The following is a 24,562-nucleotide window of genomic DNA, read 5'->3' as shown; positions in this document are numbered from 1 at the left end:
TTTTTTTTTTTTTTAAGATTTTATTTATTCATGAGAGACACAGAGAGAGAAGAGACATAGGCAGGAGAGGCAAGCTCCTGCAGGGAGCCCGATACTGGACATGATCCCAGGACCCCCAGATCACGCCCTGAGTCGAAAGCAGACGCTCAACTGCTGAGCCACCCAGTCTTCCCTACTTGAGTATATTTCAAAGAATAATGATGCCTGCAATTTCTGACAAACTGAAGACAGGAAAATGTAACTTATAAGGCCTACTGTTAGTAAACAAAACAGGACTCAAAACGTGTTAACTAAGTGGGAAGTACAGGCTTTCAGTTATGAAAATAAGTCACGGGGATGGAAGGCACAGCACAAGGACCACAGTTAGGGATGCTGTAACACTATGTGTGGGACAGATGGTAGCTACACTTATGTGAGCACGGCATAATGTACAGACTCATCGGATCTTTATGCTGCACACCTGAAACTCATGTAATACTGCACATCAACTATACTATTCAAAAACCTGATAACTAGAGAAGATTTCTACTGTTTTACAATGATAAGGCTTCTAGTTTATTTTCACTTAAAGATTAGTACCGTCTCCACTTTACTGCAATGTCAAACATGTCTCTCCACTGCATTAGCCGTGTTTTCCCATTCATTCGAACTTTCGAATTGGTCCATGTACGCTGTACAGCTTGCATGACCTCTAACGCTGCCAAACCCATGGCTAAAAGAAGGAGATATGGGAAAAACAAGAGTTGGTAAGTACATGTCAGAGGAACTGATTTTCGCACACTTTACAGAGTCTCGGTGATAACTCCACAGTCATTGTAGAAAGAAAGAATCCTAAGTATTGGTAATTCAACAAGACCAGAGATCCATTACAATCGTGATGGTCCTAATAAAACTAAAATCTCCTGTGGAAACTAGAAGCACCCCCAAAGTTGTCTCCTCCCAGCTCCACCTCCTACCAAAGCAACTGGAGGTTTAAATTCTCCCTTACTCCCACACTAAGCAAACCACTCCTGTGGATAAACTGATCCACAGTGATGACTGAAGACCCATGTTCTACACCTATACGATAGCAACAGCACAAAAGCCATGCTGGGGCAGTCTTCTTTCAGAATTCACCGTGAATGAATCTCTACATTTTTGTCCTGATCAAATAGAGATTTTGAGTCAGCACAAATAATTTTTTTAAAAAGCCCAACATGGTTTGACAATCCTTGCTCTTAGGTCAGAAATATTTCCATTTTCAGACAGTTTCAGAATACCTCTGTGTATTCTCTTGTTTGGCAGGAAACCAGGTGTTTCATATTGCATCAGTGATCCCAGACGATCAGCTACACAGATCAGTTCTTGTACCTCGGGCTTATAACTCTCAAAATTCTGGTGTAACACGTCTCTGGAAGAAACATTATACATATGGTAAGGACTTTTACAACAGATGTCTGGTAATCCAATTTCACCTGAAAAGCAGTCACTTCCTCCACTGGAAAATGAATCTAGAAACCTATGACCACAGAATCTTTACTTCAGTGCAACCACACAAATTGAAAGATGGAGTCTTCATGCATGTGTGTGCACAATTATTATCATATGCTTGTGAGTAACAGTGGTAACTAGAGTGCTATTCAGAAGGCACCTATGACCATTATTTGCTTTATAGACTTCCCCAGAATACATAACCTGCATGGACTATCTTTATAAACAAGCAACCAAATCTCTGCCCTATCCCCTACCCTTGCCCCAATTTGTGTGATACCAAGTGTACTTGGAAATGGCCTAGGGGACTACCAGGAATTGTTTAGCTGCCAACCTATTTGAAGACTACCTAACAACATTTCCAATTTTAAGTTACAGGTTGTATACAGGTCCCTAAGATCACCCTCCGGTTCAGTAATTCACTAGGAAGACTCACAGGACTCTGCACAGCTGTACTCATGGCTGTGACTTACTACAGCAAAAGGACACAAGCAGTCATCAAAGGGGAAAAAAGCTCATGGGGCAAAGTCCAGAGGAAACCAGGCGCAAGCTTCCAAGGGTCCTCTCTTGGGAGAAACGCACAGGATGAACTCCCCCAAGTGAAATGCTGCTAAACAGGGAAGCTCATTAGACACTCATTGCTCAGGGATTTTATCAAGGGCTTGATCATGTAAGTAGCCTCTAGCTGGCGAGAACCCAAATTCCAGACACCCAGAAGGAAGTAGGTGTTTAGTAAAGACCACGTTGTTTGTATAATCAGCTTAGGTACAGTGGGCCAGTCATCACCTGTGGGAATGGTGCAACGCTCCTGAAATCCAAGTTCCCAGATACCACCCAGGGACCAGCAGATTGTTCTAGGGAAAGCAGTGTAGGCCTGCCATATTAATGCTTTTCTGCATATAGATAATCCTCTAAAAAGGGGTGGCAGAGAATATATATAACCTCTTTCACTAATCAATTTTCTTTTAATACTTCTGATTATATAATAATTGATACACACAAAAGCCTACAACCTCACTACCCAATTTGAGAACTAGAACAATTATGTCATTCTATTTGTATGCCGCCTTCCCCATCCTATCCTCTTGACTCCCAGCGAGAGAACTTATTTTGAATTTTGTGTATGATTCCCTTTTTTTCTTTTTAAAAATTAGGTTCCATGTGTGTATCCCTAAAGAATATATTCTGTAGTTTTGCTTATGAACTTTATGGGAAAAATAGATACTGTAGTTTACTGACTTGCTGTTTTTACTCAACTTTTTATTTTACGATTAACCCACATTGTTGCATGGGTTGTCTGCTTGTAATATCCCACCATGTGCTGGTATCACTTTTATCCACTCTTCTGTTCATGGTCTTTTGGGATGATTTCCAGTTTTCCATTTGAACAAGCACTACTATCAACTGGTACAGACCTCCTGTTGGACATGCACACATGTACCAAGTTTCCTCCTAGATATATACAGAGTGGTAGACTTTTAAGACTGTGGAATGTACAAATGTTTAATTTTACAAGATTGTGACAAACTGCTGGCCAAAGTGTTTATAGCGATTTCAACTCTCATCCAGAGCATATAAAAATCTTCCTTGACCCCCGCTTCTGGTCAACATTACTATTATCAGACTTTATAATATTTGCTCATCTCGTGGGTGAAAAATGTAGTCAGGTGTATTTATGAGCCGAAGCATCTTTTTCTATGTTTATTTGCCATTCATGCTTTCTGTTGTTCATGTCCTTTGCACAATTTTCTCCTGGTTGTTTCACTTTTCTTTTCAAATTCGTAGAAATTTTTCATAAATTGTGGATACTAACTTTGGGTATTTAATCAGGTTGCAAGTACCTTTTCACAGTTCGGACTTACCTTTTTTCACTGTTTATGGTGTCTTTTGTCAAACAGCAATTCATAGGTTCAACACAGTCCAATTTACCAGTCTAAGGTCTACACTTTGTGTGTCTTAAGAAAGTCTTTTCCACTTTAGGGACCCTGGGTGGCTCAGTCGGTTGGTGTCCAACTCTTGATTTTGGCTCAGGGTGGTGACTTCAGGGTCCTGAGATCCAGGCCCCCCGTCAGGCTCTGCACTCAGTGGAGAGTCTGCTTCTCTCCTTCTCCCTCTCCCTCTCTTTCTGCCCCTCCCCCTACTCATGCCCACATGCTCTCTTTCTAAAATAATAAATAAATCTTTAAAAAAATCCTTTTCTATCTTTTTTTTTTAATTTTTATTTATTTATGATAGTCACAGAGAGAGAGAGAGAGAGGCAGAGGCACAGGCAGAGGGAGAAGCAGGCTCCATGCACCGGAAGCCCGACATGGGATTCCATCCCGGATCTCCAGGATCGCACCCTGGGCCAAAGGCAGGCGCCAAACCGCTGTGCCACCCAGGGATCCCTTTTCTATCTTAAAATCATGAAACTATTCACTTCTATTTTCTCTTAAAATGTAAACAAATTTGCCATTCATATTTAAGATTTTCATCTGTCTGGAACTGGATCACATCTACACCATCATAAAAATCAATTCAGTTTTTATCCGTATGACAACCTAATTGTAACACTCTCATTAGATAAGTTCCCCTCTGATCCATGGGGATCATGTCAGCCATTTATCTAGGTTCTCCAGATAATGCTTCTAAGCTCTTTACTGTGCTTCTCTGGTCCACATGGGCATCTCTGAACCAATACCAATCCATCTTCATTACTATGTTATATCTTGTTTTCTGGTAGAATAAAAGAACCTTCCTCTCCAAGCCTGGACATCATCTTCAGGAGTATCTTGATTACTCTTGGTCCTTTGTTCTTCTACACAATTGATAGAATTAGGTTATCAAACTCCTCAAAAAACTTTTGAGATTTGGAATGGCATTTTAATGAATCTGTAATTAATTTGCAGAGAACCGGGGCACCTGGGTGGCTCAGTGGTTGAGCATCTGCCTTCAGCTCAGGTCATGATCCCAGGGTCCTGGGACTGAGTCCAGCATCGGGCTCCCCACAGGGAGCCTGCTTCTCCTTCTGCCTATGTTTCTGCCTCTCTCTGTGTGTCTCTTTGAATAGATAACATCTTTAAAAAAAAATTTGCAAAGAACTGACTCATCGATATAATTAAACTTCTTATTCTTAAACACAGTATTTCTACTTGTTTTCTCTTGGTAACTTTCAATAAAATTTTGTAATGATTTCCATACAGGTTTTGCACATTATTTGTAAGATATACTCCTAATAAATACTTATTGCTATTATAAATGGTATTTTTGCTTGTTGCTAGCATACAGAAACACAAAAAATTTTATAAGTAAATTAATTATAATCAACCACCTTGCTAAACATACTTCTTATAATTTGTTTGTAAATCTTGAATTTTTTTTGTAAAAAAAAATCATGTGATCTGCAAATCTATATAACTTTGATTTCTTTTTCTTCTGTTATGCATTGCCTAGAAACTCTATTTCACTGCTGAAAAGAAGCGATGATTTCCGGCTTTTGGTCTTGCTCCTGATTTTTATTTTTATTTATTTATTTATTGCTCCTGATTTTATTGTGATTATATCTAACGCTTCATTAAAATGATGTTTGCCACAGGTTTCTGAGAGTTACCATTTATCAGGCTGAGGAAATACAGCAGTCCCCACCCCCATCCATGGTGTGCTTTTTGCAATTTCAGTTGCCTGGGGTCCTCTGCAGTCCAAAAATATTAAATAAAAAATTCCAGAAATAAACAATAAGTTTTAAAGTGCACATATCTATTATGTATATTGTCATAACTGTTCTATTTTATTATTAGTTACCATTGTTAAACTCTTACTGCGCCTACTTTATAAGTCACACTTCAGCACATTTCAGGAAAAGACATGTTGCAGCTGGCCCAAACAATGTTTGTGGTGAAAGCATGGTACCTCTACCATCCTGCAGTTGAAAATCTATGTATAACTCTTAATCCCCCCAAAACTTGACTACTAACAACCTACTGCTGACTGGATTTTTAATAATAATAATAAGTTAACACATACTTTGAATATGTATTGTATACTGTGTTCTTAGAATAAACTGAGCTACAGAAAACATTCAGAAAATCATAGGAAAAGAAAATACATTTCTAATACTGTATGGTATTTATCCAAAAAAATCCACATAAAAGCGGATCTCAGCAGTTCAAACCCTTGTCATTCAAGGGCCAGCACACAGGGTTTAGTACTATTCGTGGTCTCAGGTATCCACTGGGCGTCTGGGGACATGTTCCCTACACATAAGGGGACACTACTGTACTTTGGTTTTCCAGCTTGCTAAGAGTTTTAAAGTATGAATGGTTATCTTTTTTCTACTGGTTTTTCTGTATTTGTTGGCATAATTAACGTGGTTTTTCCCCTTTAATCTGTCAACTGGCAATTATATTTATACATTTTCTGAAGTTAGATCACCTTTTCATTCCTAGGAAAAACCCAATTTGGTATGATATTACCTTTCTTATACAGATGAATTTGGATTTCATTTAGTATTCTTATGCTCACACTTAAGAGAGTAAGAAAGGCCCCTAATGTTCCTTTCAGGTACAACCATCAGGTTTGGTATCATTGTTATATTGGCTTCACAAAATGATTTGGAAATACTACCTTCTATTGCCCTGAAAGTCTGACAGAACACTTCTGTGATACCACTTGGGCATGGTGATTTTGGTGTGTGTGGGTAAGAGGGGGGTATTTTTAAATACCAATTCTATATCTTTAATGATTATAGAATTATCCAGGCTTTTTACTTCTTCTCACACTTTGATAAATTATAATTTACTAATTAGCCCATTTATTTTTTTGTGTTTAAAGTTATTTGCATGCGGGGGTTCCCTGGGTGGCTCAGCGGTTTAGCGCCTGCCTTCAGTCCAGGGTGTAATCCTGGAGTCTTGGGATCAAGTCCCACGTTGGGCTCCCTGCTGGGCCTGCTTCTCCCTCTGCCTGTGTTTCTGCCTCTCTCTCTATATATCTCTGATGAATAAATAAAATCTTAAAAAAAAAAGATGTCCATTTAAAAAATAAATAAATTTGCATGTGAATTTTCATGGCATGCTCAGCATTTTAAGACTTCCAGGAATTAATTTCTATTCTATATCTAATTGTTTTGTAATGGGATAGCCCTACTCATTTGTTGGGCTCATTGGTTATATCTCTTTTTAACATTTCTAATAGTTTGAGTTTTTTAGTTATTTTCACGAAAAAAAAAATCAATCTCACCAGAAATTTGTCATAAAAAGAAGACAAAAGTTTGTGACGAAAGTGTTTTATATCTAATTTTCATTAATTTCTCTCTTCAGTCTTATTTTTCCTTCTTTCTGCTTTCTTTGTTGTTTTTCCTACTCCTTAATTTTTATACCTATCTATTGACTTGCTTTTTTTCCTAGTACAACATTTAAAGGCATCAATGCTTTTTTTTTTTTATTTATTTATGATAGTCACAGAGAGAGAGAGGCAGAGACATAGGCAGAGGGAGAAGCAGGCTCCATGCACCGGGAGCCCGACGTGGGACTCGATCCCGGGTCTCCAGGATCGCGCCCTGGGCCAAAGGCAGGCGCTAAACCGCTGCGCCACCCAGGGATCCCATCAATGCTTTTTACAATATTGGTCTCACTGCATTCCACAAGTATTGGTATGTGGAGTTTTCATGTTTTTTCATTTTTAAAGTATATTCAAATTTCCACTGTGGATTTCATCTTTAATCTGCACTTCAATATGTGTGCTTTTTAATTTCCAAATAAGGAGGATTTTTTTCCCTTAAAAGTATGTTTAATTGGGGATCCTTGGGTGGCTCAGCGGTTTAGCGCCTGCCTTTAGCCCAGGGCATGATCCTGGAGTCCTGGGATTGAGTCCCACATTGGGCTCCGTGCATGGAGCCTGCTTCTCCCTCTGCCTGTGTCTCTGCCTCTCTCTGTCTCTCATGAATAAATGAATGAAATTTTAAAAAAAAGTATGTTTAATCATACTTCAGTCAAATATGATACCAATTATTTGAAATGTATTTAAATATGCATAGCAGTGGTCATTCTTTATAAATGACCAAAGATATACCTGAAAAGAATATGTATTCTTGGATTATGGGGTACATAATTCTAGAGTAGACTAATATATCAAGTTTGTTGATTACGTTGTTCAAATAGTCTAAATCTTTACTAGTTATTTTTGTGTTTGACTTACTAAAAATTAGAATCTCTCATTAGGATAGTGAATTTATTGATTTCTCTGTGAATTTCTATCAATTTTTAAAGTTATTTTACTAGGTGTATATAAGTTTAGATTTGTAACTACCTGATTTAAACCCTTGTCCTATGTAGTAATAACCTTTGTTCCCAGTAATTTAAAAAAATTTTAGGGATGCCTGGGTGGCTCAGTCAGTTGAGCATCTGACTCTTAGTTTCAGTTCAGGACATGTTCTCAGGTTGTGAGATTAAGCCCTGAGTTGGGGTCTGCATTCAGCTCAGAGTCTGCTTAAGAGTCTCCCTCTGGGCACTTGATGGGATGAGCACTGGGTGTTATTCTGTATGTTGGCAAATTGAACACCAATAAAAAATAAATTTATTATTAAAAAAAAAAGTCTCCCTCTGTATGCTCCTCCCCCTGTTCATGCTCTCTTGAGCTCACTCTCTCAGATAATAAACAAAATCTTTAAAAAATAAAAATAAATGTAATAATTTTAAATCTATTAATATACCTATATCAGGATTCTTTTAGTGTTTCCCAAGTGGAACTTTTTCTATTCCCTTACTTTCAATCTTTGTGTCCTTATGACCCTTGTAAAAAGCATTTAACTGGATTTTTAAAACATTCCAATCCAATTGTGTCTGTCTTTTGAAATTTAGTCCATTTATATTTACTGTCATTATTAATATATCTGGATTATTTCAACCTATTCTTATTTTTTCTTTTTATTTGTTCCATCTTTTTAATGGCAACCACCTGCCCCCCCCCCCCTTTTCCAGTTGATTTAATTTTTTTGTTTTGTTTTGACCTTTCTACTAATATAGAAGCTGTACACTTTGTTTCTAACTTTTAGTACCCATCCTAGATATTTTAAATATTTGTGTGTAACTTAAAGCTTTAACACAATATTTAACCCCAATTCCCTTAGAATATTTAATTCTTGCTTTCCCTTAACTTGCTTGCTATTATGCCTAGTATTTTATTTCTGTCCTTTTCATAAAGCCTCCAAATCAGATATTATTTTATATAAACAGTGCTTATTTAGACTTACCAATTTATCATGCTTACCATTTTCCTTTTCTCATTATTCCTTGTTGTATCTCAAATCTTGCCTAAGGTCAATTGCCTTTTTCTTTAATCACATGCCTTAGACGTTTTTTAGTGAATGGCAGGTGGTGGTTAATTCAGTTTTTGATTATCTGACTATATACTTATTTGATCTTCATTCACAAAAGATAGTTGTTGCCATTTTGATGTTGAGAGGCTTACAGTCAGTCCAATTATTGACCTTAAGTAGGTGATAGGATTTTTCTTTCTGTTTAACAAATTTTTTCTCCTTATGTGTTGTTCTACTGTTACTTATGATGTGTCTGGATATGGATTTCTTGCCATTTAACTTGCTTTTCGAAAAAAAATCTGTGGATTTATGTTTCCTTAATTCTGAGAAACTGTTAGCCATTATGTCTTCAAAAATTACCTCTCTCCTCCATTCTCTCTTCCCAGGATTTCAATTAGATATATGCTAGACATTCTTCCATCTTCCACATCTTCTATCTCTCATGTTTTCTAACACCTGTATTCTTTGTGATTTTTACAGATTTTTCTTAATTTTTAAGGCATTGCTAGACTTCCAGGAATTAATTTCTATTCTATATCTAATTGTTTTGTAATGGGATAGCCCTTCAGCCATAATGCAGTAGTTGGCCAGCACTGTAATTTCAAACTTTTGGTTTTAAATAACCTGTTTTAAGAGTAACATGGTAATAGTAATGCATATCAACAACTGCCAATAAGTACATTTGAAGTCTGAAGGTTGCATAAAATTCGCAGGGAAGGTCAAGGTAGAAGGAAAAGTGGTATCCAAGGTAAGTTTCAAGGTACCTTATAAACTAAAATAAATATCTGTAGACATATCAAATCCAGAAATAAATTCCTGAGAAACATGGATAGGAAGCCATTTATTGAGCAAGAGTTCTCATGATGAGCTTATAGCAAAAAAAAAAAAAGTCATTTTCATTTAAAGCACTTACTTTATGTGGGGTTGCAACCCTGGTTGCTCTTCATAGTCTTCTATGAGGAAAGGCAGATTTTTAGCCCAGTGGTCTTTAAAGCTTCCAGGCAGATCCACATCAACGTTATATTCCGTAAGAGGAGTATCAAGGTGTGCGTGAAGATACCGAGAATACTCTGCAGATGGGAGATGAGATCTGACACACCCAAATATTGCTAAAGAAATCATTTTTATTGCTGACTGCCATAGAAATGCTTTGTAGCAAATTGTTAATTCCAAGAATTCTAAATGGAGATTCTAAATTGTAGTAAGTCACTATTACATGATACAGGGTAACTCAGGGTACCAGGATCAAACATAACCCAGTCAATCTGGGTCCACTTTGGCTAAGCTTTAATCATCTTTCCATGAACAACACCAAAGACCTCGCTTTTTCTTCTCGCAGAGTCTGAGAATCCAAGTTCAGTGTCAGACAGATCCTGATTCTCTATCAACTGATACAAATCAACTGACCATGTATATGATTTCATCAACTGACAGACTACTGCTTATCTCTACAGAAGCAGTGTAGAAAAATACAGGATATGGAGTACCCCTCCTTCAATCCACAGCTCACATGTTCTACTAAACCAGGAAACAAGAGGAAATTGTAATTTAGAATGAGGAGCTATGCTGTCCAGTAGGCCAGCCCCTAGCCACTTGGCTAGTGAATACTTAACATGTGGCCAATGTGTAGAGTGCCTGGGTGGCTCAGTTAAACATCCAACTCCTGATTTTGGCTCAGCTCATGGTCTCAGGGTCTTGAGATCGAATGCCCTGTGTTGGGCTCCATGCTGATGTGGAGCCTGCTTGAGATTCTCTTTCCCTCTGCTCCCTCCCCCACTGCTTATGCTTGCATGCTCTCTCTCTCTCTCTCTAAACAAAGGAATACAATATGGCCAGTGTGACCAAGAAACCATATTTTAAATTTTAATTAATCTGAACATAAAAACTGGTATTTGATTCAATTCTTAGAAAATGTCAGTATGTTTGGAACAACTCACATATAAGAATTAACTTTTCCAAGTTTTTTTTTTTTTTTTTAAAGTATGGTTGATTTCATACTCATTTATTTTATTATTTTTTTTAATTTTTTTTATTTATTTACGATAGTCACAGAGAGAGAGAGAGAGAGAGAGAGAGAGAAGAGGCAGAAACACAGGCAGAGGGAGAAGCAGGCTCCATGCACCGGGAGCCCGACGTGGGATTCGATCTTGGGTCTCCAGAATCGCACCCTGGGCCAAAGGCAGGCGCTAAACCGCTGTGCCACCCAGGGATCCCTCCAAGTTTAAATTTTATGAAACATGACCTCAAATTAAGAATTTCCAATGAAAATTTAACATCTAAATTGAGATGTAAGCATAAAGATGTACTATAAGTATAAAATATACACCAGATTTCAAAAACTTAGTACAAAAAGTATCATAAAATATCTAATGATAGGGGCACCTGGGTGGCTCAGCCAGTTAAGCATATGCCTATGGCTTAGGTCATGATCCTGGAGTCCAGGGATGGAGTCCCACATCGGGCTCCCTGCCCAGCAGGGAGTCTGTTTCTCCCTTTCCCTCCCCCTGCTCATGCTCTCTTCTCGTTTACCCTCATTCTCAAATAAATAAATAAAATATTTTTAAAAAATTCAATGATTGAGCAATTTTTGTGACTTACCTCGGAGATATTTCACTTTCAGATACTCTGGGCTAGCCTTCTGGCCTGGGAGAGGATCATTTAGCATGACTTTGGTCTGTGCTTTAATGCCTTCATAAAACTGTCCCATGGCAACATGGCTGAGTCCTTTCATGTACTGGCACACCTCGTTATAGGGCTCAAGCTGCAGACACCGCTGACATGCGGAAGGAGGAAATGCTCTATTAGTATCAGTACAGTCACAGGTGACTTTTAAGTGCTTTATTCTTTGGTCTGGAGTTGGAAAAGTTTTCCCTCCAGGCTAAATCAAACCAAATATATGCTCTGTAAGTTAGTCTATAAGGCAGGGCAGTGGTTTTTCTCCTCTCTTTTTGTTATGGTTTAAACACTATTCTTGGTCCTCCTCCCTATTCATCCCACTAAACTTTGTTGAGCATTCTGAGAACTGTTACGGTGTTTCTTTTTTTTTTTTTTTTTTTTTTTGTTACGGTGTTTCTCACATGTGGATGCCCACCTTGAAGTTCTTAAGGGCTTCCTGTAGGCTGCCATGGTGATAAAGCATCATTCCCCGGAGCTGTAGGGTCTGCACATGATTTTGGTTGAGCAACAGTGCCTTCTGGAAGCTCTCAGTGGCAGCTTCAAAATTGCCCAGTTCTCTAGGTATTTAACAACAGTTATGAACACAGTGCAGAATATTTCAGTGAACACATGGAGTAAGTCAGCCTCAGAATTACAGTCCCATCTGTGAGTCAGATACCTAGATATGGATGGTCCCTTGTCTATCTTAGTACTTCACAGCTACATACTCTACTTACTTTTCCTGAATTTTACCAGATTATTAGCCCTTGAAATTCTTTGGGGAAAATGAATTTATTGATTTCCAAAGGCAAGTGTTTATTCAAATCCTTTTCTCCAATTCATGATGAGCTCCAACCCCTAAAAAACGATGTGTTAATTTTAGTACTTAGATAAAACCATGTCTCTCCATTGGGGTAAAAAAAAGTATGTAGGTCACAATCATACACACAGGTTCCTCATTCTGAATCACATTCATAGGCTTAAAATTGCATTTTTTTTTCTATCACAGAAGTTACTTCACTTAAAATCTGATAAATCGTTTCATTATTTAAAATTCCAAAAAAAGTATATTTTAGAGTTGTGATCATTGCAGAATGGAGATGATTACTACTAGCCTTCTTTTACATATTATATTTTTACAAATAATAAAAGCACCTTCAAAATGTCCCATGTGTCAATTTTCTATAAATAATGAATATTTTTAAATAATATAACACTCACTTACATTTATATAGCACTTTACCAATTACTCTGGGTGCTTTCAAATCTGTTTTCAATGTATGTCCCCAATAATTCTGTGGGACAGCAAAGGTACACATTGTCATTTAAACCCAGAAGGAACACAAAGACACTTTCAAGTTAGTGTAAAAGATCTTCTCCACCACGTCAGATAAATAAGCTCTTGAATTCAGTCCTTCCTGACTGAGGCACCTAACAGTGCTCTGAAGGGGATTTCTGTTACTGTCTCCTTTCTAACTTTTATAGTGCCTTGTAAGGGAGAACCCTGAAGCTCAGGGAAGTCATAGACACACAAGTGTAGGATGGACAATTCAGAACTAAAACCAAGTCTCCTGACTCTCGAATCCCAAGCCCCTTCTTTCATGTCATGCAATTTCTTTTTCAGATCAGAGCATAAAGATTTTTGAAAGCCAAAAGTCAGAGCAGCTCTACTACTGGTCAGGGTAATGCATGGGGTCAGGACACCAGGGGGTAGGCACAGCTTCTCAATCCTGGTGGAGATGCATTGTAGCTATATCATAATTAATCATATTAATGATAGGGATGCAACATAATTTTCCATCCCTTTTATCTAGGAATCTTCAAACAATCACAGTAATGTGGAAATTAACCTTAATTACTGCCTAGAAAAGCAGCAGTTTCTATGATTCAATAGCTTATAATGCCACTATTCAAAACAATAACCCTAGAAGAAGTAACATTTCTAGACCAATATATATGAAGTGAAGTTGTTTAGAGAGGTAAAAATATATATCATGATATCCTCTGATATATGGTTCTTTCTGTATTCCAGAGAAGGTCTCAACAAGCTTATAAATGCCTATGTGATTCAGAATGACAATTTCTTTTTGGTTAAAAATTCAATTTCTTTTATAGTATCACTACTACGTGAGGCTCTCTTGTCTTCCCACTCTACACCCTCTCTTCTACCCCAACTACTATTGCTTTTCTTACCTATAGGCCTGTCCCAGGCTTTTATATGCATCAATAAAATCAACTTTCTGCTTCAAGGCTTCTTTGAAGGATTCAATAGCTTCCTGAAAAAAGTATACAGAAAATTATGTCATTTGCATACCTGTTAAAATTTAATTTCACTTAAATCACTAAAGGATTTAAAAATATATTACACATGGTCTCAGAGTGATTTTTTTTTTAATATGAGGACTTCAAAAAAAAAGAGAGGTAGAGAGTATGACAAACTATGAGTCAGGAGGATTTAATTTCAACAGTAAACAAATGCATTGCTATGAACAATGACAGAGCCTTAAAAGTTTCTCTCTTTCAGAATGGGAAAATAGATTCTCACTACCTATTTCATTAGGGCTTTGGTTACTAACGATATCACCCTCATGTCAACATCATTTCTTTAATTGATAAAGGTCTCGTGGAATAAAAGTTTACTAGCTGTGTGAAATAATCTTAAATGATCATAACTAGCAGGATTTAAACTGAGCCAACAAGAGAGACAAAAAAGGCAAGCCAGTGACATTGTTCATAAAAAAAGCAACAAGGCTCCCAGACTGACTATCGGAAGGATGCCCATGATCTACAGGAAAAAGAAATAGTAAAACAAAATAAGACAGAAACCTTGAGATTGGGGCATTTGGGGCACAGTCTCTGCCAGCACGACTCTGGGTCTCCAGCTAGCAGAGTAAGATGGCACAGATGCTATGCTTTAGGGAGGAGCCCTTAGGGAACACACAATGCACCTGGCCACTGTGGAATCCTCTGTAAACTGTTAATAAAATGTACCATTCTGCTTCACAATAAACACCCTAGTCTTAAGCTGTATTCAATGTAATTTTCATTATGACTTGATTATTTACCATAATAAAAAATTATAAAGACATTTCACACATTTCCCAAGGAAAAAATGTGTCTTACTCTAGTTAATGGCCACAGAGTAGCATGAGCTCTAATGACTTTAATGAGAAAGACTTTAAAACTTCTATATATTTCATATCTGATTAGATAATTCATAGCAAAAAACTACTAAAGAGGTCATATGCCTTGCACATGGTAGGCACTCAATAAATATTTAATGATTTTAAAGGCACATAATCCTAATTCTTTTCAAAAAATCATCCATTGCCTGTTTGATTTTCTCTGTAGCGGGTAGCAGGGTAGAGGGGCTGGCTTTCAAACTCTAGAAGACTCTAAAAGAGGCAAGCCCACTGGATGTGCACTGTTTGGTAGAAGGATGAGAACAGATAAATTGTAACTCTTAATTAGGCTTCTGGCCCTGGCATAGTCTCAATCTTTTGCAATTTTCACAATTATATTTGTAATTCAACAAACATGTATTGAGCGCCTATTATGTGCCAGGGCAGTGTGACATATAGGGGATACAAAGAGGAGTAATCATTCTCTCCACCCTCGAAGAACTCCGTCTAGTCGGAAAGCCAATCACTTAATCAGGTTATTGGGACACAAACTAAGAGCTACAACAGAGATAAAGTGAAAGTCTCTGGGAATAGAGAGAAGGGAACAACTAACTGAGCCTGTGACACGAGGAGAGGCTTCACAGAGGAAGTGGCAATGGAGCTAGGCCTAGGAGAATGAGAAGGAATTTGGCAAAGAAAGGGGGCACTTGGACGGGGGATGGTGGTGCACAGTGGCAGGGTACTCAGCAGTGGTGGGGAAGGTGGGAGGGCAGGAGTGCAGGTGCAGAGGGGGGAGGGAAAGGACGACAACGGGGACCAGGCTGGTGTGGAGAGCTGGGGCCAGAGGGGGAAGGGCTCTGCCATGCTCCTGCAGTCACAGCGTCACCCAACCAGCAGTGAGGACTGGGGGCTGCGAGGAGGAGGAGGTGCGGGACCTCACAACACTGATCCTTTGAAGATGATTGCCACAAGCTACAACAGAGCAGCTGGGCAGGACAGGGGAGGGAGCAGAGCCCATCAAGGAGGTGGCTGCAGAGGTCCAGGCAAGAGATAACAGAAACTCAAACTGAGACAGTGTTTCTGTCTGACAGAAAAGAAGGGTCAAACTCAGGAGATATCCTTAAAGGCCAACTAAGAACCTGCCGGCATGGATCTGGGGAATAAGGAAGGAGGGAGGGGGAAGCTTTGAAGCTGAAGAGCCTGGGTGGAAGACAAGAGCTTGGACCAACGTAAGGAAGTAGGGGGGGATAGTTGTGGGGTAGGGCAGGGGTGGGAGGAGGTCAGGAGCCCAGCCAGGGCATGGTGGATCTGGGGGGTTTGTGGATATCTAGGGGAGATGCCCAGGACACATCTGCTGCCCACTGCACTTACAGCACGCTGGGATGCCACAGTTCTTCAAAGTCTGATTTCTCTTCAGCTTTTAAGAGTCTTTGGTTTCGGGGTTCCTGTCTAAGCACAGCTCTCTACCTCATTCTGCCAAAGAGGGGGACATAGCAGAATCAAGATCTGAAGCCACTGGGAACAAAGAAACTATGTTTGAATGAACCAATCTCTAAGCACATGAACTGGCTGTGAGTTCGTCAGCACAGAAAGTGCAAACATCGCCACCTTTATGCCACCATTGACCTGGCCAGTGGCAGGCGGCTATCTCGGGTTTCCCTCATTTATTGTAACGAAGAGAACAGCCTCAGGGAACTCCTCAAAGTGGCTGACAAAAAAAAAAAAAAAAGTGCTTCGGATATACAATTTTTGAAATATCCTTACATCACAGATAAGTTTTCGCTGTATTTTCCCAGGGGAAATCCAAAATGTCTGCTCTATCTACCAGATTGGACAGTTGCACATTTGTCATGTAATATTACCTAAATAATTTCTAATGTATTACATCATAAAGCAAATAAGCAAACCACTTGCTTAATTAATTTCTACATTGCTGTTGACCTAGAGAGACAGGCTTTAGGACATAATGTAACTAAAATTCATTGGTCCAGTAATACTTTGTCTCTACAGTTAAACAAGAGAAATAAAGATATCTAATCTAAGTTCATTAATTTAATGAAGGCATGTCACCACTGACTCAGTTTTCCAATCTGTGTAACTGGGACACCCTCTGCTCCTTCTATACTTCATGGGGATGCCGTTGGGATGAATGAGACAATACGTAAACACTCTGACCTCCTCGGACAGCAGATCTACAAAAATGCAAAGAAAAAGTTCCCATCTATTACACATGTTGATGCTGTGTTTATGAGCACAATGAAGAGGAGAAAGCTCCAAATAATTTGGCAAGATTGGTTCAGGGAGGGGCTTCTCCTCATAGAATAAAAGCACTGCATCTAAGGTTCTCATCACATGGATTTGGAATAAATCCAGCTGAATTTCAGCGCTTGTCTCATGTGAATGTGGCGTCCCTGTTACAGCTCTTTTCTGAAAAATTCTCATTTCAAAGTAACACAAAGAGCCCTACCCACATTCCTAAACCTGGTTTTAGAATCCACAGTGAAATCTTCTATTTGCATTTGTTTACTTTAAAAAAAAATTTTAACCTCTCAGTACTGATTGCCAGTATGTTTTCCATTTCAAACCTTTGTTTGCCCCCATGAGATATTCTTGGGATAGACTTGGAATACAGTATGGTGATTTTTGAATTTTTAAATTTAAGGTGACTGACAGAAGGTGAGAGGAGTAGGGGCAGATACAAGATAAGCTGGAAAAGCCCATCTGGCAGCTGCTCAAAACACATTTTAAATAACTGTTCTCCACACCTATGGCTGCCGGTCTGACCACTGGGGTAAGAGTCTCCAGGAGGACCACCCTCCACACACTTGCAGGAAGGACAGTTCAAAAGGAAACCTGCACAATTCTTTCTGGTTTGGTTTGGTGTTTAGTGGATGGGAGTTATTTTTTCTAGTCTATGAAATGGAGATTAAATGTTCATATGTAACACAATCTGTAATAATTAAGATCTGATCCATGCTCACAGCTCCTAAAGTACTTTTCACATACGTTATTTTATGGAATCCTCACAACGCCTTCACAAACCCTTCAAGAGGCGGACAACAGAGTCATCTCTATGTGACAGATAGAGAAGGAGTGGCTGAAAAGCATAAGTAACTTGGCCAGTGGCACAGTTTGCAGGATTCAGAGCAGAAGCTCAAGCCAAGGCCTTCCAATTCCAAATCCAATGCTCTGTCCTTGAACTTCACATATTCAACTGATACTTACTGAGCACCTACTATGTGATGAGCACTGCCCCTAACACTGGGGATTTACAACCTAGGCCTTTTTAAAGATATACTGTCCCAACCCTCCAAAGATATATGCATCATCCTCGAACTACTTTCTATAATAAAATGCATGCTCGTTCATCCAGAGTACCCTTCCCTGCCACGTGCTATTGAAATTCTTCCCAGCTTCCAAAGTTCAAGTGGAGAACCACCTGTCTGTGAAGACTCTCATGACCTCCTAGTCAGCCTGAAGTGTTTTTCATCAACACAGGCTGACTCTCAGGCCAGCCCACTTTTCAATCAGATGGTTTGGGTGGGTCCTACACTAGAGCTCTGACCCTGTGCCAGCCATGGATACCCAGGACACCACTGTGAGGTCCCAAACTTATCCGCCCCCCAGAGAAGGCTGCTGCACATTAGGTCTTCAGCACACTCAGCACTGGACCAAGGGCAAGAGGCAGGGACAGGCTGGAGATGACACTGCCAACCCCACATGTCAGTCAGCTTGGACGACAGGTTTCCTATTTCCTCTGGCTCTTTCCCTGCTAATAGCAGGCTCCATGAGGCAGCAGCAACGGGACTGTTGGAGAAATATCTCCAGACCTGCTCCTGCAGCCCCCAGGGGCCCGATCAGGTCTCCCGCTCTGATCAGGGGTGCTGCTAATGTCTCCCAAAGGTCCTCTGCCCCTAACCTCCCCAGCTACTGGCATATCAGAATCCACTTCCTAAATGGCAGATTTGGTCTCAGTGACATACCTTCCCCCAAATCTAGATTTTGCAGCTCCTCTGGGCCTATAAATTAAAGTCAAGATGCTCAGCATAGCACTCTGGACATTTCGGGACCTCCCCTGGGCAGACTTGCCAGCTCACCTCCCCTACGCTCAGACCCAACCATTTGCTACGCCACAAACTGGCTGTATGTCCATGTTCTATGCCAGCACTCATGCTTTTCCTATCAGCCTGAAGTAGCTTGCTGCTCCCAGTCCACTCCACCTGCAAGGCCCTGGACAAGGTCCACTTGCTCTCTGGAACCTTCTCTAATGCGGCAGTTTAGGTGAATCTTTCTTATCTCTGTTGCCAAAGCACTTTGTTCATATTACCTCTTATAGTGTATTTACCATATGATAAGTTATATGTGGAAGACACTTTGCAAACTGTATCCTTTTCTCAGTGTCAAGTGTGAAAGATTCTTTTCCTCCTTCTCACTAACCCTTTATCATTTCTCGGCCTGCACCTTCCTCCAAGGACCTACCACATAGTAGAAGCTCAATAAGTATGTTGACTAAAACTCCTTCCTAAAATAAACCAATTAGATGGACACGTGAGATGTCATTTTAAAACACGCCACACGAAACCCCACTAAAGTCTCCCGCCCGTGAGAGAAAAGCAGAATCACGATACTGTATACATAGTGCACAACACTTTCACCTTCAAAAGTCCTCTGTGAAAGAAAGTTAGACCTTTGTATAGCATAGCTATAGGCTGGTTTTTGTTCAGTTCTAAGGACTGCTGGAAGTCTTCGTGGGCTGTTGCATAGTCCTACAAAAAGGAGAGTAGGGGGAAAAAGTAAAGTAGTATTCATTAGACATTTGGACATTTCTCACTTCTGATTGGTAGAGAGAAAAAAAACCCTCAATTCATTCTGTGCCCTTTTGGGCTTTAAAGGGAACATTTCATATCCATAAATAACAACTAAATTTTTATCCTGTTTGTTGAAAACAGCTAATTTTCTTAGAAATTGATGGGAAAGCCCCAAAGGTTTAATTTAAATAGACTGTTTCAACTGCAAAAAAATTCTTTGTAAAAAATAGTATCAAGGTCATAATCTGTTAGAGAAAACTTTACAAATTATTTTCTGGTACTAGCATCTTATTATACTGAATACTTCTAAAATAATTATGCCATAGTCAACCTTAAAATGTGTCATGCTGAGATTTTTTTTCAAACCTATTTTCTTTTGCAATTACATCAATCCACAAAAATAACTGTGGCAATCATACATATCATGATGGTAAAAGATAACCTTGCCAGATCTGAGTCATACATAGAGAAGCTACAGTCTGGGAAGTCATGTTAATTCTGGTTATGGCTCTTGAGTCTGACACCCAAGGAAATTCAAACTGTGCCTTTTAGTTTAACAATCACGTTGATAACATGCACACCCGCTTCCTGATGCTGACATGTGCAGAAAAGGCTGAAGTATATAGTCAATGAACCAAATTTCTCTTTTGTTCTCTTTCTTTTTTCCCCAAATCTAGAATTAGTTACTGCTGACAGTAACTATCTTTCTTTCTCAAGCAAGAAAATGTGCTCTTGGGACTTAACAGTTCTCCACTAGGTTCAAATTCAGCTAATGAAAGTGCTTTTGTAACTGTCTTGTACCACAAACATTTATTATATAGCCCCAAACCCAAATCTGTCAAAGGGTAGCTTTCCAAAGTAAACAGAAAAGTGAACATCTTCATCATCACAAAAGAGAATGTGTCCAGACAAAAACAACTCACCTCTGATATGAAGTACAGGGTCCCCCGGTGTCTGTACAGCCGTGCTGAGGGCTGAAGCTGGATAGCTTTGGTGAGATCATTCACTGCTTCATTAATTCGTCCCAGAGGGGACAGAATCTATAAACCCAAAAATGTAATTAGGGAAGAAATCTTCCAGTGATCAACCCCAAGACTGCCAATGCTTTTGACTCTTCAATTCCATTTCACCACACTCTACTCACAAGATTGCTCCCTTGGCAGACAAGAATCCCTGACCCCGCATACTACACAGCGAGGTTCAAAGTCGATAGGCTGAGGGGCCACTAGCCTTTGTCCAGCCAACAGGGAGGCTGATGAACCAAAAGCATGATTCCACATTCTGGGTTACAATAGATATTGCTTTGCTTGAAATGGGACCATTCTTTTTCCCTCAACCTATCGTTACCTTTCAAAACAAAATTCAGCATTTCAAAGTTAATCTGAAAGATAACTTTGAACCACTTTAAATAGAGAAATTGTTGGACACAGATTAGAGCCCTCCATTGTCTTTAGTGCTGGCTGACAATCTCTAAGACTTCAGGTATCTTGTGAGTCTCTTTGTGTTAACTCTCAGCTCATCGGTCATGATCTACAGAGCAGAAGAAGACACATCTGCTAGCTCGTTTGGGAAGCCCTTGAGATCCAGCAATCAGCTTGTGCAGGTGACAATGACAACACAGAAGATAGTTCAGAATGCAAAAGTACATCAAAAAGACATAAGAAAATCTAAAATGGGTTTCAGTACTCATGCAATCAAGATGAAGCATTTCACCCTGAGTAAATGTCCCGAAATTAGGGTTAAGTTTGTTCTCATGATATAGGTCAGGTTCCATCAGGTTCTACTATTTCCATCAGGTTCTACTATGTGGTTTCCTACTCTGCAGGAACTTAAAACCAGCAAAAGAAAGAGAATTCAGGCAGGCACATCACCAGTGGCAAAAATGGCAGCTCAGAAAAAGGAAAGAAATGAATTATGGAATATATACCTGAAAATTCAAAAAGCAAGCAGTCTGGGGTTATATTTTGAAAGGCAGAACATCCCTACCTAGTTTATTAAGCCCTAGGTACATAATTGAATTATCACACCCCAGCACAATAATCAACATGCATAATAATGACCCGAGTAACTAAAAAAGGTTAAAATTATGTTCATTAAATATAGACTATTTAAGCAAGTACAAAGAGAAAGATTTCTCATTAAATAATTCCTGAGACATATAAATGATATGCTATAATTAAGCTGGAAAAAATCACTTTGTAGTGATATTATTGCCCAATAATGCCAGAAAGGGGGAATATTACCATATACATTTAAGATCATCAAAAATTACTTTTCAGATTACCAATATAATTTTTGGGTACACAATTAGCTTTTTATAAGATACACGAATCTTCTACAGCAGCTTAATAAGTTTTCTTTCTATGTACACTTACGTTCCTGCATAACATTTTAACATAACAGCAGAGTGATAGAAGGAAAAAGTATCAGTACCCCCTCCCCAGAGCAGATATCACCAAACTGGCCACCAAATGTTCACCCTAGATACCAACAAGGTTCTCATGCAGTAATGAACAAATTATAATCACTTAATCCTTATTAAGTTATATTCTAAAATAGACAAGGGATAATGGATTATATCATTAATTGAGAAAGATTTTCATTCAGAAACCCAAATTCCCAATAAAACATAAAATTCACTGCAAGAAACTGAACTATAATTTTAGAGACTATACTTTTGAGAATATAAACACCACAAATACAGTTTTTAAATTATTAAAACATTTAGTGTCTTCTTTACTTCTAAGTTTTCTCCCCCACAAGAGAGGGGGAGGCAAAGTCACTTTCCTTTAGATGAACTATGAAATCCCACTATGCCAGATGATTAAATTTAAGTTTTCTCCAGATTGAATAAGTTAACAAATTCTAAAGCATTTAATGTGGTTAAATGAACAGTAAAATGAAATATGGGCAGTTCACTATCATATTAAGTAAATGATAAGATGAACCCGTTTCATTCAAAAACATTAAAAGGAATGCATCTCTACACACCTTTCTCTGATCTAAACACGATTCTCCATCTGGTCCCCCAAGAGGTGGGCTGATTGGCTGTAGTGGCACCACATGTGAGGCTTCCACATACACTCCCACACCTGCCGCCCACAGGCACACTTTTCTGCTCCTGAAGAAGCGCCTCCTCTTACTGTCACTAATACTGTCATCACATTACCTCTGTCTCCACTTCAAGTCCTAAGTTCCTCCAAGGACTGGCTGTGGTAAGCCTTACCTGATCTATGTCTCCACGTAGATAAGTACATCTCACAAGAACTGTATGTAAACGTACGTGCACATGCGCACACACACATATAGGCGTGTACACACACACACACACACACACATGTGCGCATGCTCGTGCACACTTGTTATGGTTATAAATTTCATTTTGACCATATCATCATACAGTTTTGAAGTATGTCATATATATACATAGTAAACATGATGTGTGATATATTTTTCAATGAACACTAACTGTAGTACATGCCATCACCACATATTTTAATACTAAATATTACTATTAAATGTTAAATCAGGAGTATCACTCAGCCCATAGTTTTATAGTAATTTCAATCATGTTTAAAGGCATTCAGTACCTATAGAGGAAAACACAATAGGTATAAGGGAGCTTTAAAATTTACAAGTAATAAGATAATAGTAAAAAAAAAAAAATTTGAGATTCAACTAGTCCAATAATGACAGAGGGAAAAAGAAAACCACACTCACTTCTGCTCGCTGTTCAAATACCTCTGGACGATCTGGTTCCAAGGTAATTACTCGGCTCAGTTCGAACAGAGCAAGCTCAGCATTCTTAATGTCCTTGAAAAGGCATTAGCTCAGTATGAGATACACTGTTACTTAAAACCAGGTTGAATAGTTTTTCTGAAAAAACTAATAATTTAGTAATGATATAACTACGTATTTAGAAATAAATATGAACTTCACTTCTGTACAAAAGATCTGCTGGTTTAAATAAGTTATAATTATTTAACTCACTCCAGTCTACCTGCCCAACAACAGCCCAAAAGACCTAACAACATACCACAAGTTCCCACTGATGTTAGGACATTCTCTAAATTTAACCTACTTAAACACTGAATCAATGAATTTCGAGGGATGAGGATGTGGATGTATACCAGCATGCAGAATGATGCTGACCAGGGGCAATGTGGGACAGCAGGGAGCCAAATCAGTGTCAATCAAAATCCCTAAGCCCCACATGCCTATACTTTAGCAAGCCTAGGTAAGTTCTCTTTAAAATCTGCATGTTATTCTTATATTAAAAACAAAGCATGTTACTTTTACATAAAAACACATTAAAGATACAAGCAAATTTCATGTTAAGATATAAAATTAAAAGAGATGAGAATTAGGAAGAAGTTTATCTCTGACCTTTCCTAGAGCAACTTCTGTCATTTACTGATGCTGCCATGTAATACTGTTTCCTTCCTAAACATCTCTGTAATCTCCATATCTGAGCTCATTCTCAGTCCTCTTTGTCTCAGAAGTATACAAATAGCATAAAAATTTCTCCCAATAGGCCAGCATCTGATTAGTACAATTTTTTAAACTGGCAAAGACACAGAAGTGATGCTTCTCCCTCAAACATCATTTTATTTGAGTATTTCTAATATAAAATAAGACCATAGGAAAGTTCATGTGTAATACTCTAGACTGAAAATATGGAGATCTGAACTTTAAACTGTTTTTTATTTACTATATAATCTCAGGAAAATCTTCATTTTTATACATGGTGCCTTGTTGGGTAAAAAATATTTACTATATTGGGGTGCCGGGTGGTTCAATCTGTTAAGTGTCTGCCTTCGACTCAGGTCATGATTCCAGAGTCCTGGGATTAAGCCCTGAGTTGGGCTCCTGCTCAGTGGGAAGTCTGCTTCTGCCTCTGCCCCTCCACCCACCTGTGTTTGCTCTCTCTCTAATAAATAAGTAAAAATCTTAAAATAAATAAATAAATAAAATGTATGTATTATACTTTCTCTCTGTATTCCCCCAGAGAAATCAGAGGACTAGGGCTATGACAATACACTTATCTGGGGAAAGTATAATAATATAACAAATAAAAATAAATTTTACCAAAGAACACCTTCTGGTTCCTTTATTCAACCTTTAAAAATTATGAAAGAAACTCAAATTCTAAGTCTTACTGTGCTATGGATACCTAGAATCCATCTTAACCAACGAATAGTTCCTAGGAATTCAAA

General features: G+C 38.7%; 1 protein-coding gene across 8 annotated transcripts in view; it reads right to left on the bottom strand.

Moving 5' to 3' along the window:
• Positions 1 to 24,562, bottom strand: part of TTC13 (tetratricopeptide repeat domain 13) — a 78,730-nt gene that overhangs the window by 19,755 nt on the left and 34,413 nt on the right. For 4 of the 8 annotated variants that reach the window (XM_072755994.1, XM_072755995.1, XM_072755996.1 and 1 more), the window contains 9 exons: positions 23,067 to 23,159; positions 20,270 to 20,386; positions 19,194 to 19,304; positions 13,610 to 13,692; positions 11,853 to 11,994; positions 11,360 to 11,534; positions 9,675 to 9,831; positions 1,260 to 1,390; positions 580 to 712 (listed from right to left, as the gene is read on the bottom strand). In XM_072755994.1, the coding sequence (XP_072612095.1) occupies positions 580 to 712; positions 1,260 to 1,390; positions 9,675 to 9,831; positions 11,360 to 11,534; positions 11,853 to 11,994; positions 13,610 to 13,692; positions 19,194 to 19,304; positions 20,270 to 20,386; positions 23,067 to 23,159 (1,142 nt within the window). The remainder of the gene's footprint in view (positions 1 to 579; positions 713 to 1,259; positions 1,391 to 9,674; positions 9,832 to 11,359; positions 11,535 to 11,852; positions 11,995 to 13,609; positions 13,693 to 19,193; positions 19,305 to 20,269; positions 20,387 to 23,066; positions 23,160 to 24,562) is intronic. The other 4 variants (XM_072756000.1, XM_072755998.1, XM_072756001.1 and 1 more) reach the window with 1 other exon arrangement.

This window comes from Vulpes vulpes, chromosome 4 (assembly GCF_048418805.1).
Source record: "Vulpes vulpes isolate BD-2025 chromosome 4, VulVul3, whole genome shotgun sequence".
NCBI classification, from domain to species: domain Eukaryota; kingdom Metazoa; phylum Chordata; class Mammalia; order Carnivora; family Canidae; genus Vulpes; species Vulpes vulpes.
The sequence above is the reverse complement of the archived record's forward strand: the minus strand, read 5'-3'. Positions and strand labels throughout refer to the sequence as shown.